Source organism: Salvelinus namaycush, unplaced genomic scaffold, assembly GCF_016432855.1.
Source record: "Salvelinus namaycush isolate Seneca unplaced genomic scaffold, SaNama_1.0 Scaffold2086, whole genome shotgun sequence".
Classification (NCBI taxonomy): Eukaryota; Metazoa; Chordata; class Actinopteri; order Salmoniformes; family Salmonidae; genus Salvelinus; species Salvelinus namaycush.
Window position 1 is genome coordinate 4355 of NW_024058882.1, and position 16026 is coordinate 20380.

A 16026-nucleotide genomic window follows, 5' to 3' on the forward strand; every position below is an offset into this window, starting at 1 on the left:
ATATGAACCTTGCTGTGATGTTGCTGTTCATCTCCTGTGTTGGACCACCGGCCCATGTTGTGAATGTGTCTGTTGTGAGATGACTACAGTATAATTATGTGACTTATTAAAATAAACATTATGACACACACAAAAAAAAACTGGACAGGTGCTCTAGTGTCTTTCTTAAACTCACACAATATGTTTGTTTGAATTACAGACCGCAGCTTTAAAACAGTGACGGCAGCAATAAACAACAGCAGGCTACAGTGATGCACAATGAATGGGACTTCGGGGGTAAAACAAGAGACTTGAAAAAGGTGTGAAGAAACTGGGTAGAACACCAGAGCTGGTGAAAGTTCTTAATCGGAATAATGGACCCCAGTAAAACATTACAAGCCAAGTGGTTTCATACCTTACAACTGGAGATATTACAAGCCAAGTGGTTTCATACCTTACAACTGGAGATAGTTCTAAATTCGTAATTCAACGGCTCCAACTCCAGACAGTTCCATAGTAGGTGAATTATTGTACTTTGTAATTTAAGGCCTGAGAAAGAGTCCGTAGTCATGCAAATGAAATAGCAACATCGTTACCGTGTGGTAACAACTGATAGTCCATCAACAATGCCGGCAACAAAGAACTTGAAATGAGAGAATTATGTTCGATTAATTAAATACAGTAATAATAATAATAATAACGGTCAAATTCTCTCATAAATACCCAAGAAACAAACAGTCACGTGTCTATCCGTCGTAATTTATTTTAATTTTAAATGCATCACAAGTATTGTAAATGGTTATTTTCAGCTCAACAAGCTGCACTAGCAGGAATTCGTCAACAGGCCATGCATGTTTGGTTGCAGTGTGGGAACGCAACCACACGGGGCGCTGTTGAGTATTTCGTTTCACCGGGGTTTAGACTCGGCGCAAAAACCCAAGCTGTTCGCATTTGACCCACTTTCTGATTTGAACGAAAGGCTGTTCTTTCGCTCTTCCGATAGTTAGCTATAGCAGGCGGTAGAAACCAACACTTTCCAGCCAGATCCGAGAGAGAAGAGGGGGAACATGGACATGAAAAAGAGAATTCACCTAGAACTGAGAAATAGGACGCCGTCGGATGTAAGTAACATTATATGATTTAGCTAGATCTGACTAACGTTACCTGTAGTTATCTAACTAGGTAACACCAAAGTTTACGGTGTGTGGAAGTCATGGCGAGCACATGGGGTCCTCTCATAAGAACAAGCCTACAGCTAGAAATGTATATTCTTTACCACTTTACGTTTTCTCCGAATCAAAATTGTTAAGATAAATATGTATATTGTAAACTAGCTAGCAAACTGTATTTGATTCGTTGGTTTTGGGATCGCCAGCTTAAGTTAGCTGAATCACCAACGTTAACTGTACAACCAGACAAACCGGGTCCGTGAGGTAAACAGGAAAATGGCTAACAAAATGGCTAAGTAACTAAATATTTTACCCAAATAAAAAAAAACTTGTTGTATTTCTATATTGCAAGCCATCTGCTGCAGTTTTTATTTTATACATATGTATATTTTGTAACAACCAGGCTTAGTATCAAAGAAAAAGCCGTAGTTAACATCAGCTAGCTATAGTAGTTAGCACACTGAACTTGACTGCGGTAGCCATTATTTGAGAACTCAACGTGTAAGGCGCGTAGTTAGCATGTTGGCTAACTAGTTAGCTACCAAGACAGCGAATCATCAGACCATTTTTCACCGGTTAAAAGCTACCAAATATTTTGTCGACTGAAACGATATTAAGTGTACATAGACATGAACCGTTTGAGGACACTTTAACCGGTTAAATATCGTTATTTAGTTGGCTATAGTAGCTGGCTAACAACGTGTATCTACTTTAGCTGGTACATTTAACGCTACATCACGTGTCCAGAGTTTACAAACAGTTCGGTTTCTAAGCATGGCTACGATTCACAGGCCAAATAAAATAACTTCGAAACACACAAACGTTTTGATATACTGGTAAAATATTCCAAATAACTGGCGTTACTACTGAAACAACATATTTTTCCTCTTCCTCTCTCTCTCTTCCTCCCCCCCCCTCTCTCTCTCTTCCTCCCCCCCCCCTCTCTCTCTCTTCCTCCCCCCCCCTCTCTCTCTCTTCCTCCCCCCCCCCTCTCTCTCTCTTCCTCCCCCCCCCCTCTCTCTCTCTTCCTCCCCCCCCCCTCTCTCTCTCTTCCTCCCCCCCCCCTCTCTCTCTCTTCCTCCCCCCCCTCTCTCTCTCTTCCTCCCCCCCCTCTCTCTCTCTTCCTCCCCCCCCCCTCTCTCTCTCTTCCTCCCCCCCCTCTCTCTCTCTTCCTCCCCCCCCCTCTCTCTCTCTTCCTCCCCCCCCCCTCTCTCTCTCTTCCTCCCCCCCCCCTCTCTCTCTCTTCCTCCCCCCCCCCCTCTCTCTCTCTTCCTCCCCCCCCCCTCTCTCTCTCTTCCTCCCCCCCCCCTCTCTCTCTCTTCCTCCCCCCCCCCTCTCTCTCTCTTCCTCCCCCCCCCTCTCTCTCTCTTCCTCCCCCCCTCTCTCTCTCTTCCTCCCCCCCTCTCTCTCTCTCTTCCTCCCCCCCTCTCTCTCTCTCTTCCTCCCCCCCTCTCTCTCTCTCTTCCTCCCCCCCTCTCTCTCTCTCTTCCTCCCCCCCTCTCTCTCTCTCTTCCTCCCCCCCTCTCTCTCTCTCTTCCTCCCCCCCTCTCTCTCTCTCTCTCTTCCTCCCCCCCTCTCTCTCTCTCTCTTCCCTCCCCCCGCTCTCTCTCTCTTTCCTCCCCCCCTCGCTCTCTCTCTTCCTCCCCCCCCTCGCTCTCTCTCTTCCCTCCCCCCCTCGCTCTCTCTCTTCCCCCCCCCCCCTCGCTCTCTCTCTTCCTCCCCCCCCTCGCTCTCTCTCTCTTCCTCCCCCCCCTCGCTCTCTCTCTCTTCCTCCCCCCTCGCTCTCTCTCTCTTCCCCCCCCCCTCGCTCTCTCTCTCTTCCTCCCCCCCCTCGCTCTCTCTCTCTCTTCCTCCCCCCCCTCGCTCTCTCTCTCTTCCTCCCCCCCCTCGCTCTCTCTCTCTTCCTCCCCCCCCTCGCTCTGTCTCTCTTCCTCTTCCCCTCGCTCTCTCTCTCTTCCTCTTCCCCTCGCTCTCTTCCTCTTCCCCTCGCTCTCTTTCTCTTCCCATCTGTCTCTCTTCCTCTTCCCCTCGCTCTCTTTCTCTTCCCCTCCCCCTCGCTCTCTTTCTCTTCCCCTCCCCCCTTGCTCTCTCTCTCTTCCCCCCCCCTTGCTCTCTCTCTCTTCCCCCCCCCTTGCTCTCTCTCTCTTCCCCCCCCCTTGCTCTCTCTCTCTTCCCCCCCCCCGCTCTCTCTCTCTTCCCCCCCCCTCGCTCTCTCTCTCTTCCCCCCCCCCTCGCTCTCTCTCTCTTCCCCCCCCCCCCTCGCTCTCTCTCTCTTCCCCCCCCCCTCGCTCTCTCTCTCTTCCCCCCCCCCCTCGCTCTCTCTCTCTTCCCCCCCCCCTCGCTCTCTCTCTCTTCCCCCCCTCGCTCTCTCTCTCTTCCCCCCTCTCTCTCTCCCTCCCCTCTCTCTCTCTCTCTCTTCCACCCCCCCTCTCTCTCTCTCTCTCTTCCTCCCCCCCTCTCTCTCTCTCTCTCTTCCTCCCCCCCTCTCTCTCTCTCTCTCTTCCTCCCCCCCCTCTCTCTCTCTCTCTCTTCCTCCCCCCCTCTCTCTCTCTCTCTCTTCCTCCCCCCCTCTCTCTCTCTCTCTCTCTCTCTTCCCCCCCCCCCTCTCTCTCTCTCTCCCTCCCCCCCTCTCTCTCTCTCTTCCTCCCCCCCTCTCTCTCTCTCTTCCTCCCCCCCTCTCTCTCTCTCTCTCCCCCCCTCTCTCTCTCTCTCTCTTCCTCCCCCCCCTCTCTCTCTCTCTCTTCCTCCCCCCTCTCTCTCTCTTCCTCTCCCCTCTCTCTCTCTTCCTCTCCCCTCTCTCTCTCTTCCTCTCCCCTCTCTCTCTCTTCCTCTCCCCTCTCTCTCTCTTCCTCCCCCCCCTCTCTCTCTCTCTCTCTTCCTCCCCCCCCCTCTCTCTCTCTCTCTCTTCCTCCCCCCCCCTCTCTCTCTCTCTCTCTTCCTCCCCCCCCTCTCTCTCTCTCTCTTCCTCCTCCCCCCCTCTCTCTCTCTCTCTCCCTCCTCCCCCCCTCTCTCTCTCTCTCTCTTCCTCCTCCCCCCCTCTCTCTCTCTCTCTCTTCCTCCCCCCCCCTCTCTCTCTCTCTCTCTTCCTCCCCCCCCTCTCTCTCTCTCTCTCTTCCTCCCCCCCCTCTCTCTCTCTCTCTCTTCCTCCCCCCCCTCTCTCTCTCTCTCTCTTCCTCCCCCCCCTCTCTCTCTTCCTGTGTTTATCTCCCAGGTTCAGGAACTTGTCCTAGATAACTGCCGGTCCAACGAGGGGAAGATGGAGGGCGTAACGGAGGAGTTTGAGAACCTGGAACTGTTGAGCCTCATCAACGTCGGCCTCATCAACGTCTCAAACATTCCCAAATTGGGGAAATTAAAAAAGGTACAACCACACCGGGGTTTGTGTCCCAAAATGGCACCCTGTTTATTTTACAGTGCACTACATCTCCATACCCAAACTGGAAAAAGAGAGCTAGCCTGCACACTAGGTCTCACTGCCTTAGTACTGTTTTTTTTAAATACCGTTGCATCACAGTAGACCAGCATGAATCTACAATAGTAGGTTATTTCATTTTTTAAACTGAAAGTTGGGCCATGTGGTGCTGAGTAATGTGTTTCCTACCCTCAGCTGGAAGGTATATAAAGGTTATATAAAATCAACAAAATTCACGTTGTTAATTTGACATCTAAAATCACACGTGGATCTATTAGACTTTAGTATTGCATTGGGGGGGCATAGTTATTTCACTGTACAGCCTTAATCTATGGATTGTAGATCAATGACATTGGTGTATCAGTCTACTCAGTGACACCCAGGCATGATTTCTTCTTCTTCTGTAGTTGGAGCTGAGTGACAATAGGATATCTGGTGGTTTGGAGGTGCTGGCTGAGAGGCTGGTCAACCTCACACACCTCAACCTCTCTGGGAACAAGTTCAAGGACATCAGCACACTGGAACCACTGGTGAATAAAACTGTTGTGGCTGTTTTTATAAGACTAATAGCTGGGAGTACGATTGGTTATAACCTCCTTTTTCTAACTTGAAATAAGACCGTTTCCGCTCTTCATATGTCTTGTAACTGTGAATACGTCAGTTGTAGTTTGTGAATAACTGTCATAATCTCTCCGCCATTTTAGAAAAAACTTCCCGTATTGAAGTCTCTGGACCTCTTTAACTGTGAGGTCACCAACCTGGGAGACTACAGAGAGAGCATCTTCAAGCTCCTCCCACAGCTCACGTACCTGGATGGCTACGATATCGAAGACTGCGAGGCCTCCGACTCGGACGGCGAGGGAGACGGGGTCGATGACGACGACGATGATGAAGGTAAAACTTGCATAAGTGGAACTTAAATCTGATTTAGAAATTGCAATTTCCGGTGTTTACAAATGAGCAGAACATCAAAGGAAACCATATAATAGCCCCCAAAAAATCTGTAATTTGTGTCGGGAAAATAAATGGACACGGTCACTTGATTCTGGCTCGGCAAATGAATGGACCTGTTTGATTATTACTCTTTATGAAGATGGTGAATGCCCTGGTCAAAAGTAGTACCCTATCTAGGGGTCCGTTTTCAGACATATCCAACTAATTGATATGGTACTTGACTGAGCTGATGTTGTCCATAGTCTGTCCTGTGCAACAGAGGGGGAGGAGGGAGACTGATGTACTCTGATTTTAGAGGTCTTCACGGTATCCACCTGTACCCGAATAATCACGTCCGGATCCAGAATTGTAAATAATGTCACAAGTTGGATCTGGTATGATTGTGTCGTTTTAACTGACTTGTCCGGAAGGACCCATGTAGATCCCGAACGTGACTGCTGCAGGAGAGGTTAGCTGAGGTTAGCACTTCTTGGGGGGGGGGGGGGGTGGTATGATATTTGCAAATGCATCCAACAAGTTTGTAGAGTCACCGGCTTAATCGGAGGCCCCTAGAGGCGAAAGAAACGCCCGCCTATTTAGGCGAGGTGCTGGCTAGCGGAGTAGAACACTTGAAAAATGAACGGAGAGACTCGCACTCTGGGACCTCAGATGCAATTATTTAATAACCATCGTTTCGACAGACAAGCTATTTTCATCGGGATATAACGACAGACACTGCGAGACTCGTGTGGGGGGGGGGGGGTCTTAATTGTTTAAAATCTAATAAAGTCTAATGTTGTCTCTGGTCTGTCCTGTAGAACACAGGGGGAGGATAGTGGGTCTGTCTCTGGTCTGTCCTGTAGAACACAGGGGGAGGATAGTGGGTCTGTCTCTGGTCTGTCCTGTAGAACACAGGGGGAGGATAGTGGGTCTGTCTCTGGTCTGTCCTGTAGAACACAGGGGGAGGATAGTGGGTCTGTCTCTGGTCTGTCCTGTAGAACACAGGGGGAGGATAGTGGGTCTGTCTCTGGTCTGTCCTGTAGAACACAGGGGGAGGATAGTGGGTCTGTCTCTGGTCTGTCCTGTAGAACACAGGGGGAGGATAGTGGGTCTGTCTCTGGTCTGTCCTGTAGAACACAGGGGGAGGATAGTGGGTCTGTCTCTGGTCTGTCCTGTAGAACACAGGGGGAGGATAGTGGGTCTGTCTCTGGTCTGTCCTGTAGAACACAGGGGGAGGATAGTGGGTCTGTCTCTGGTCTGTCCTGTAGAACACAGGGGGAGGATAGTGGGTCTGTCTCTGGTCTGTCCTGTAGAACACAGGGGGAGGATAGTGGGTCTGTCTCTGGTCTGTCCTGTAGAACACAGGGGGAGGATAGTGGGTCTGTCTCTGGTCTGTCCTGTAGAACACAGGGGGAGGATAGTGGGTCTGTCTCTGGTCTGTCCTGTAGAACACAGGGGGAGGATAGTGGGTCTGTCTCTGGTCTGTCCTGTAGAACACAGGGGGAGGATAGTGGGTCTGTCTCTGGTCTGTCCTGTAGAACACAGGGGGAGGATAGTGGGTCTGTCTCTGGTCTGTCCTGTAGAACACAGGGGGAGGATAGTGGGTCTGTCTCTGGTCTGTCCTGTAGAACACAGGGGGAGGATAGTGGGTCTAATGTTGTCTCTGGTCTGTCCTGTGAAAAAGGGGGAGAGTCTGAGGAGGACTTTGATGAAGAGGAGGATGATGATGAAGAGGTCATTGCAGAGGAAGATGACGACAGTGCGGAGAGTGAAGAGGTAAGATCCGGCCCATGGAGGGGGCAATTTTTGTATAATTTTCAGTGCAGCCCTCCGGAACTGGTTAAAGACCGACCGCACCCCCTGTTACCAATCAGGGGGTAACAGAATGCTTTAACAATATTCTAAAAGTAGGCCTGACTCTCTAAATACAGCCTCTGCTGACACCTAGAGTTTCTTATATAAACACCATATCGTTTCGCAAAGCATGATCAACAAGTTAGCGCGCTAACGTTAGCTTGACCCTGAAACGACACTGCGGGCGCTAGCTTAACCCTGAAACGACACTGAGGGCGCTAGCTTAACCCTGAAACGACACTGCGGACGCTAGCTTAACCCTGAAACGACACTGAGGGCGCTAGCTTAACCCTGAAACGACACTGCGGGCGCTAGCTTAACCCTGAAACGACACTGCGGGCGCTAGCTTAACCCTGAAACGACACTGAGGACGCTAGCTTAACCCTGAAACGACACTGCGGACGCTAGCTTGACCCTGAAACGACACTGCGGGCGCTAGCTTAACCCTGAAACGACACTGCGGACGCTAGCTTGACCCTGAAACGACACTGCTGACGCTAGCTTGACCCTGAAACGACACAGCGGGCGCTAGCTTAACCCTGAAACGACACTGCGGGCGCTAGCTTGACCCTGAAACGACACTGAGGACGCTAGCTTGACCCTGAAACGACACTGCGGGCGCTAGCTTGACCCTGAAACGACACTGCGGGCGCTAGCTTGACCCTGAAACGACACTGCGGGCGCTAGCTTGACCCTGAAACGACACTGCGGGCGCTAGCTTGACCCTGAAACGACACTGCGGGCGCTAGCTTGACCCTGAAACGACACTGCGGGCGCTAGCTTGACCCTGAAACGACACTGCGGGCGCTAGCTTGACCCTGAAACGACACTGCGGGCGCTAGCTTGACCCTGAAACGACACTGCGGGCGCTAGCTTGACCCTGAAACGACACTGCGGGCGCTAGCTTGACCCTGAAACGACACTGCGGGCGCTAGCTTGACCCTGAAACGACACTGCGGGCGCTAGCTTGACCCTGAAACGACACTGCGGGCGCTAGCTTGACCCTGAAACGACACTGCGGGCGCTAGCTTGACCCTGAAACGACACTGCGGGCGCTAGCTTGACCCTGAAACGACACTGCGGGCGCTAGCTTGACCCTGAAACGACACTGCGGGCGCTAGCTTGACCCTGAAACGACACTGCGGGCGCTAGCTTGACCCTGAAACGACACTGCGGGCGCTAGCTTGACCCTGAAACGACACTGCGGGCGCTAGCTTGACCCTGAAACGACACTGCGGGCGCTAGCTTGACCCTGAAACGACACTGCGGGCGCTAGCTTGACCCTGAAACGACACTGCGGGCGCTAGCTTGACCCTGAAACGACACTGCGGGCGCTAGCTTGACCCTGAAACGACACTGCGGGCGCTAGCTTGACCCTGAAACGACACTGCGGGCGCTAGCTTGACCCTGAAACGACACTGCGGGCGCTAGCTTGACCCTGAAACGACACTGCGGGCGCTAGCTTGACCCTGAAACGACACTGCGGGCGCTAGCTTGACCCTGAAACGACACTGCGGGCGCTAGCTTGACCCTGAAACGACACTGCGGGCGCTAGCTTGACCCTGAAACGACACTGCGGGCGCTAGCTTGACCCTGAAACGACACTGCGGGCGCTAGCTTGACCCTGAAACGACACTGCGGGCGCTAGCTTGACCCTGAAACGACACTGCGGGGCGCTAGCTTGACCCTGAAACGACACTGCGGGCGCTAGCTTGACCCTGAAACGACACTGCGGGCGCTAGCTTGACCCTGAAACGACACTGCGGGCGCTAGCTTGACCCTGAAACGACACTGCGGGCGCTAGCTTGACCCTGAAACGACACTGCGGGCGCTAGCTTGACCCTGAAACGACACTGCGGGCGCTAGCTTGACCCTGAAACGACACTGCGGGCGCTAGCTTGACCCTGAAACGACACTGCGGGCGCTAGCTTGACCCTGAAACGACACTGCGGGCGCTAGCTTGACCCTGAAACGACACTGCGGGCGCTAGCTTGACCCTGAAACGACACTGCGGGCGCTAGCTTGACCCTGAAACGACACTGCGGGCGCTAGCTTGACCCTGAAACGACACTGCGGGCGCTAGCTTGACCCTGAAACGACACTGCGGGCGCTAGCTTGACCCTGAAAGGACACTGCGGGCGCTAGCTTGACCCTGAAAGGACACTGCGGGCGCTAGCTTGACCCTGAAACGACACTGCGGGCGCTAGCTTGACCCTGAAACGACACTGCGGGCGCTAGCTTGACCCTGAAACGACACTGCGGGCGCTAGCTTGACCCTGAAAGGACACTGCGGGCGCTAGCTTGACCCTGAAAGGACACTGCGGGCGCTAGCTTGACCCTGAAACGACACTGCGGGCGCTAGCTTGACCCTGAAACGACACTGCGGGCGCTAGCTTGACCCTGAAAGGACACTGCGGGCGCTAGCTTGACCCTGAAAGGACACTGCGGGCGCTAGCTTGACCCTGAAACGACACTGCGGGCGCTAGCTTGACCCTGAAACGACACTGCGGGCGCTAGCTTGACCCTGAAACGACACTGCGGGCGCTAGCTTGACCCTGAAACGACACTGCGGGCGCTAGCTTGACCCTGAAAGGACACTGCGGGCGCTAGCTTGACCCTGAAAGGACACTGCGGGCGCTAGCTTGACCCTGAAACGACACTGCGGGCGGGTGTTCGTTGTACTAACTGTTTCTCTCTCTAGGATGGGGAGGTGAACGGAGATATCGATGATGATGATGATGACGACGACGAAGATGATGGTTAGTAGCGTTATCCAATCACAGGTCTAGTGTTGGTCTATTTAGGTCTGGTGTAGCTCTATTCAGGTCTAGTGTAGCTCTATTCTAGTGTAGCTCTATTCAGGTCTAGTGTAGCTCTATTCTGGTGTAGCTCTATTCTGGTGTAGCTCTATTCTGGTGTAGCTCTATTCTGGTGTAGCTCTATTCTGGTGTAGCTCTATTCTGGTGTAGCTCTATTCTGGTGTAGCTCTATTCTGGTCTGGTGTAGCTCTATTCTGGTGTAGCTCTATTCTGGTCTGGTGTAGCTCTTCTGGTGTGGTGTAGCTCTATTCTGGTGTAGCTCTGGTGTGGTGTAGCTCTGGTCTGGTGTAGCTCTAGTCTGGTGTAGCTCTGGTCTGGTGTAGCTCTAGTCTGGTGTAGCTCTGGTCTGGTGTAGCTCTGGTCTGGTGTAGCTCTATTCTGGTGTAGCTCTATTCTGGTGTAGCTCTATTCTGGTGTAGCTCTATTCTGGTGTAGCTCTATTCTGGTCTGGTGTAGCTCTTCTGGTCTGGTGTAGCTCTTCTGGTCTGGTGTAGCTCTTCTGGTCTGGTGTAGCTCTATTCTGGTGTAGCTCTAGTCTGGTGTAGCTCTAGTCTGGTGTAGCTCTAGTCTGGTGTAGCTCTAGTCTGGTGTAGCTCTAGTCTGGTGTAGCTCTAGTCTGGTGTAGCTCTAGTCTGGTGTAGCTCTAGTCTGGTGTAGCTCTAGTCTGGTGTAGCTCTAGTCTGGTGTGGTGTAGCTCTATTCTGGTGTGGTGTAGCTCTATTCAGGTGTGGTGTAGCTCTATTCAGGTCTAGTGTAGCTCTATTCTGGTCTAGTGTTTTAAAGGCTGTGATCCCCTGGTCTAAGTAGTGCACTACATAGGGAATAAGGTGCATAGAGCCCTATGGACCCTGGTCTAAGTAGTGCACTACATAGTGAATAAGGTGCATAGAGCCCTATGGACCCTGGTCTAAGTAGTGCACTACACAGGGAATAAGGTGCATAGAGCCCTATGGACCCTGGTCTAAGTAGTGCACTACATAGGGAATAAGGTGCATAGAGCCCTATGGACCCTGGTCTAAGTAGTGCACTACATAGGGTATTTTGGGACACAGACATCACGTTCTTCTGTTTGGTGCCCGTGTCTAAATGTCCTCTTCTCTTTCTTCTCTAGATGAGGATGACTCTCCAGCGAAAGGAGAGAAGAGGAAGAGGGATCCTGAGGATGATGACGATGATGAAGATTCAGTGTCCCCCCCTCCACCCCTCAATGTCTGATTCCACTTCTCAATATCTCTGATACGTCCCCTTCACCCCTCAATATCTCTACCTCCCCTTCACCCCCTCAATACCTCTACCTCCCCTCCATCCCTCAATATCTCTGATACCTCCCCTTCACCCCCTCAGTATCTCTGATACCTCCCCTTCACCCCCTCAGTATCTCTGATACCTCCCTTTCACCCCCTCAGTATCTCTGATACCTCCCCTTCACCCCCTCAGTATCTCTGATACCTCCCCTTCACCCCCTCAATATCTCTGATACCTCCCCTTCACCCCCTCAGTATCTCTGATACCTCCCCTTCACCCCCTCAGTATCTCTGATACCTCCCCTTCACCCCCTCAGTATCTCTGATACCTCCCCTTCACCCCCTCAGTATCTCTGATACCTCCCCTTCACCCCCTCAGTATCTCTGATACCTCCCCTTCACCCCCTCAGTATCTCTGATACCTCCCCTTCACCCCCTCAGTATCTCTGATACCTCCCCTTCACCCCCTCAGTATCTCTGATACCTCCCCTTCACCCCCTCAGTATCTCTGATACCTCCCCTTCACCCCCTCAGTATCTCTGATACCTCCCCTTCACCCCCTCAGTATCTCTGATACCTCCCCTTCACCCCCTCAGTATCTCTGATACCTCCCCTTCACCCCCTCAGTATCTCTGATACCTCCCCTTCACCCCCTCAGTATCTCTGATACCTCCCCTTCACCCCCTCAGTATCTCTGATACCTCCCCTTCACCCCCTCAGTATCTCTGATACCTCCCCTTCACCCCCTCAGTATCTCTGATACCTCCCCTTCACCCCCTCAGTATCTCTGATACCTCCCCTTCACCCCCTCAGTATCTCTGATACCTCCCCTTCACCCCCTCAGTATCTCTGATACCTCCCCTTCACCCCCTCAGTATCTCTGATACCTCCCCTTCACCCCCTCAGTATCTCTGATACCTCCCCTTCACCCCCTCAGTATCTCTGATACCTCCCCTTCACCCCCTCAGTATCTCTGATACCTCCCCTTCACCCCCTCAGTATCTCTGATACCTCCCCTTCACCCCCTCAGTATCTCTGATACCTCCCCTTCACCCCCTCAGTATCTCTGATACCTCCCCTTCACCCCCTCAGTATCTCTGATACCTCCCCTTCACCCCCTCAGTATCTCTGATACCTCCCCTTCACCCCCTCAGTATCTCTGATACCTCCCCTTCACCCCCTCAGTATCTCTGATACCTCCCCTTCACCCCCTCAGTATCTCTGATACCTCCCCTTCACCCCCTCAGTATCTCTGATACCTCCCCTTCACCCCCTCAGTATCTCTGATACCTCCCCTTCACCCCCTCAGTATCTCTGATACCTCCCCTTCACCCCCTCAGTATCTCTGATACCTCCCCTTCACCCCCTCAGTATCTCTGATACCTCCCCTTCACCCCCTCAGTATCTCTGATACCTCCCCTTCACCCCCTCAGTATCTCTGATACCTCCCCTTCACCCCCTCAGTATCTCTGATACCTCCCCTTCACCCCCTCAGTATCTCTGATACCTCCCCTTCACCCCCTCAGTATCTCTGATACCTCCCCTTCACCCCCTCAGTATCTCTGATACGTATCCACTAATGTTCTCTTAATTTTTTTGCTGATTGAAAACTTGAACTTTGTGAAAATTCTGTTCCGCTTCCATGGTGCGTTTCCTGTGAACACTGAGGCTGTAAGTTAGCCACTGTAGCCTACTTGGCAACAGTTACACATCTATTTGATCATAATGTAGGTCTACCAGAGTGGTCTACCATCAAAAACAAGGGGGAAAAGGCATCCCATAACATTTTAACATGGAAATAGCTGTTCTATCATTCAGCCTACAGTAGCAGCCAACGTGTGGTGTTCAATGTAGGACCTACATTCCATTAGACTTTAGGGGACTGAAAATGTCATGTTTGAGGCAGGAAACTATTTTACAAAATAAAATGCATCGTTATTCCCATACCAATATTACAGAGAATCAGACAAATTATGCTAGCATCTGCCTATTGGCTACTGAGCTTATTCAAGCCCGTCTCAAAATACAACACTGTCCCTTTAAGACATAAAAAAACAGGGCTAATAACTCACTAACTAGCAAAGGATATGAACGATGTGTTCACATGTGGATTCCTGTAGCTTTCTTTAATCTCTAAACAAGCCGTCGACTCAACCTCTGCTGTAAACACAGTCCAAGGTAAATGTCACAGAGTCATACATGGCAACGGTCTATTTGCATATAGGCCTAGTTTTGTTATGTTTTACTGAAAGTGGCTAATAATTGCGTTGATTCGGTCACAATTCCTCCCCCGACCCCTCAGTATCTCAGATACCCCTCTTTGCCTTCTGTTGCCCCCCCCTGACTTGCCTGTCTCTGCCCTTTCCCCCAAATCCCTCCAGCCAACCTAGGATGTCCCGAATAGTACCCTAGTCCCTATATAGTGCACTACTTTTGACCAGGGCCCAAAGCCCTGAACCCATCAGAAAAGCCCTGTGGGTCCTGGTCAACAGTAGTGCACTATATATAGGGAATAGTGTGCCATTCTGATGACGTGGCCACACACACACACACGCCCCCTTTGAGTTGTCCCGTTGTCCTCACCGCTCAGCATTCCGTGACATCACCAGGTGGTGGGAGGGGCTCTCTGTGACATCATCGTGATATCACCACCTGGAGGTTCCGTGATGTCATCAACTCCTTCAGAGCTCTCGTCTGTTAACGACCTCATCGCCCGGACAACCAACCACCCACTTTTCCCAAACAAGGGGAACAACTCCCCCCAACAGTGCCTGTGTACCAAATGGCACCCTATTGGCTATTTTGTGCACGCACTACTTTTGGTTAGGGCCCGTGTAGGTCTCTTTAGTGCACTATATAGGGAATAAGGGGCCATGTAGTACATAACCAGAGCTTTTAAAATATTTTTTCAGAAGACTTTGTTGTTTTTCTTAATTTTTTTGTTTGTTGTTGCTGTCTGTCTCCTCCCTCCCTTGTGTTTTGGGTTGGACCGGAGCTAGAAGACACACCCTATCCCCTACGTAGTGCACTACTCTATGGGCCCTGGTCAAAGTAGTGCACTACGTAGGGTACCACTGGGGATGCAAGCCTCCTAGTTGTGGCTGTGTTTTTACTTTCTGTAAGTTAAGACAAAATGTACAAAAATTTACTTTGTAAATAAAATCTTAACATTTTCCTCCTTGCTCTTGTATGTCCTTTCAATTTGTTTTGTGAGTTTTTATATCGTTGTCTACCGACATTCTAACTAACCGCTTTGCCATGAACAAAAAAAATTTGCTGACATTTTATAGAGTACAGAACTATTTTCTGTGTTGGTAGGCTCTTGTACTCTTGTTTCCCACCCGGGGGGGGAAACAGACATTAAAACTGGTTGTCAAACATCTCTTCTAGACCCCCAGCTGTTCCAGGTATACTATATATATATATACAAAAGTATGTGGACACCCCTTCAAATTAGTGGATTAGGCTATTTCAGCCACAACCGTTGCTGTACAGGTGTATAAAATCAAGCAGCCATGCAATCTCCATAGACAAACATTGGCAGTAGAATGGCCTTACTGAAGACCTCAGTGATTTTTAACGGGACACTGTCAAAGGATGCCACCTTTCCAACAAGTCAGTACAAATGTCTGCCCTAATAGAGCTGCCCTGGTCAACTGTAAGTGCTGTTATTGTGAAGTGTAAAAGTCTAGGAGCAACAACGGCTCAGCAGCGAAGTGGTAGGCCACACAGAACGGGACAGCAGAGTTCTGAAGCGCGTAAATATCGTCCGTCCTCAGTTGCAACAGAGTTCCAAAGCGCCTTTTCTTAAATGAGTCCGACTGGCCAACGTGCAGTCATTGGATAATAAACGATTAAGACTATCCTACCAACGGGACATTAAAAACAGTAATATCTTATTATCCGTGTCGTCCTTCAGCCACGTCTCGGTGATACATATAGAGCTGGCTGGGTATTCCGAGGATCTGCAAGACAGCAGCTACGTCTGTTAAGTCGAGGGGCGGTGGTGGTGTGTCTATTTGTCAATAACAGCTGGTGCACGATGTCTAATTTTAAAGAAGTCTTGAGGTTTTGCTCTCCATAAGCAAACAAGAAAATGCTCATCCAGAATCGGTGCTCCTAGTGGCCGGGGAATTTAATGCAGGCAAACTTAAATCAGTTTTACCAAATTTCTACCAGCATGTCACATGTGCAACCAGAGGAGAAAAAACTCTGGACCACCTTTACTCCACACACAGAGACGAGTACAAAGCTCTCCCTCGCCCTCCATTTGGCAAATCTGACCGTAATTCTATCCTCCTGATTCCTGCTTACAAGCAAAAACTAAAGCAGGAAGCACCAGCGACTCGCTCAATACGGAAGTAGTCAGATGACGCAGATGCTAAGCTACAGGACTGTTTTGTAGCACAGACTGGAATATGTTCCGGGATTCATCCAATGATATTGAGGAGGACACCACCTCAGTCACCGGCTTCATCAATAAGTGCATCGATGACGTCGTCCCCACAGTGACCGTTCGTACATATCCCAACCAGAAGCCATGGATTACAGGACTAAGATTGAATCCTACTACACCGGCTCTGACACTCGTTGGATGTGGCAGGGCTTGCAAACTA

The 16026-nt window shown here is 50.9% G+C and overlaps 1 protein-coding gene across 2 annotated transcripts; it reads left to right on the plus strand.

Moving 5' to 3' along the window:
- Positions 1-206: 206 nt before the first annotated feature.
- Positions 207-11686, plus strand: LOC120038129 (acidic leucine-rich nuclear phosphoprotein 32 family member D-like). 2 transcript variants are annotated; one of them, XM_038984024.1, is made up of 7 exons: positions 207-299; positions 4360-4509; positions 4968-5090; positions 5265-5454; positions 7178-7269; positions 10049-10106; positions 11278-11686. In XM_038984024.1, the coding sequence occupies exons 1-7, from the start codon at positions 252-254 to the stop codon at positions 11379-11381; spliced, it is 765 nt and encodes a 254-aa protein (XP_038839952.1). In that variant the 5' UTR covers positions 207-251; the 3' UTR covers positions 11382-11686. The 2 variants fall into 2 exon arrangements, with proteins under 2 accessions (XP_038839952.1, XP_038839951.1); XM_038984023.1 differs by lacking the exon at positions 207-299 and adding an exon at positions 877-1100.
- The last annotated feature ends 4340 nt before the right edge of the window (positions 11687-16026 follow it).

Coding starts and splice junctions, on each gene's coding strand:
- LOC120038129 (XM_038984023.1), top strand. CDS start 1,047: ATGGACATGAAAAAGAGAATTCACCTAGAACTGAGAAATAGGACGCCG. Junction 4,510..4,967: donor AATTGGGGAAATTAAAAAAG/GTACAACCACAC, acceptor CTTCTTCTGTAG/TTGGAGCTGAGTGACAATAG. Junction 5,091..5,264: donor TCAGCACACTGGAACCACTG/GTGAATAAAACT, acceptor CCGCCATTTTAG/AAAAAACTTCCCGTATTGAA.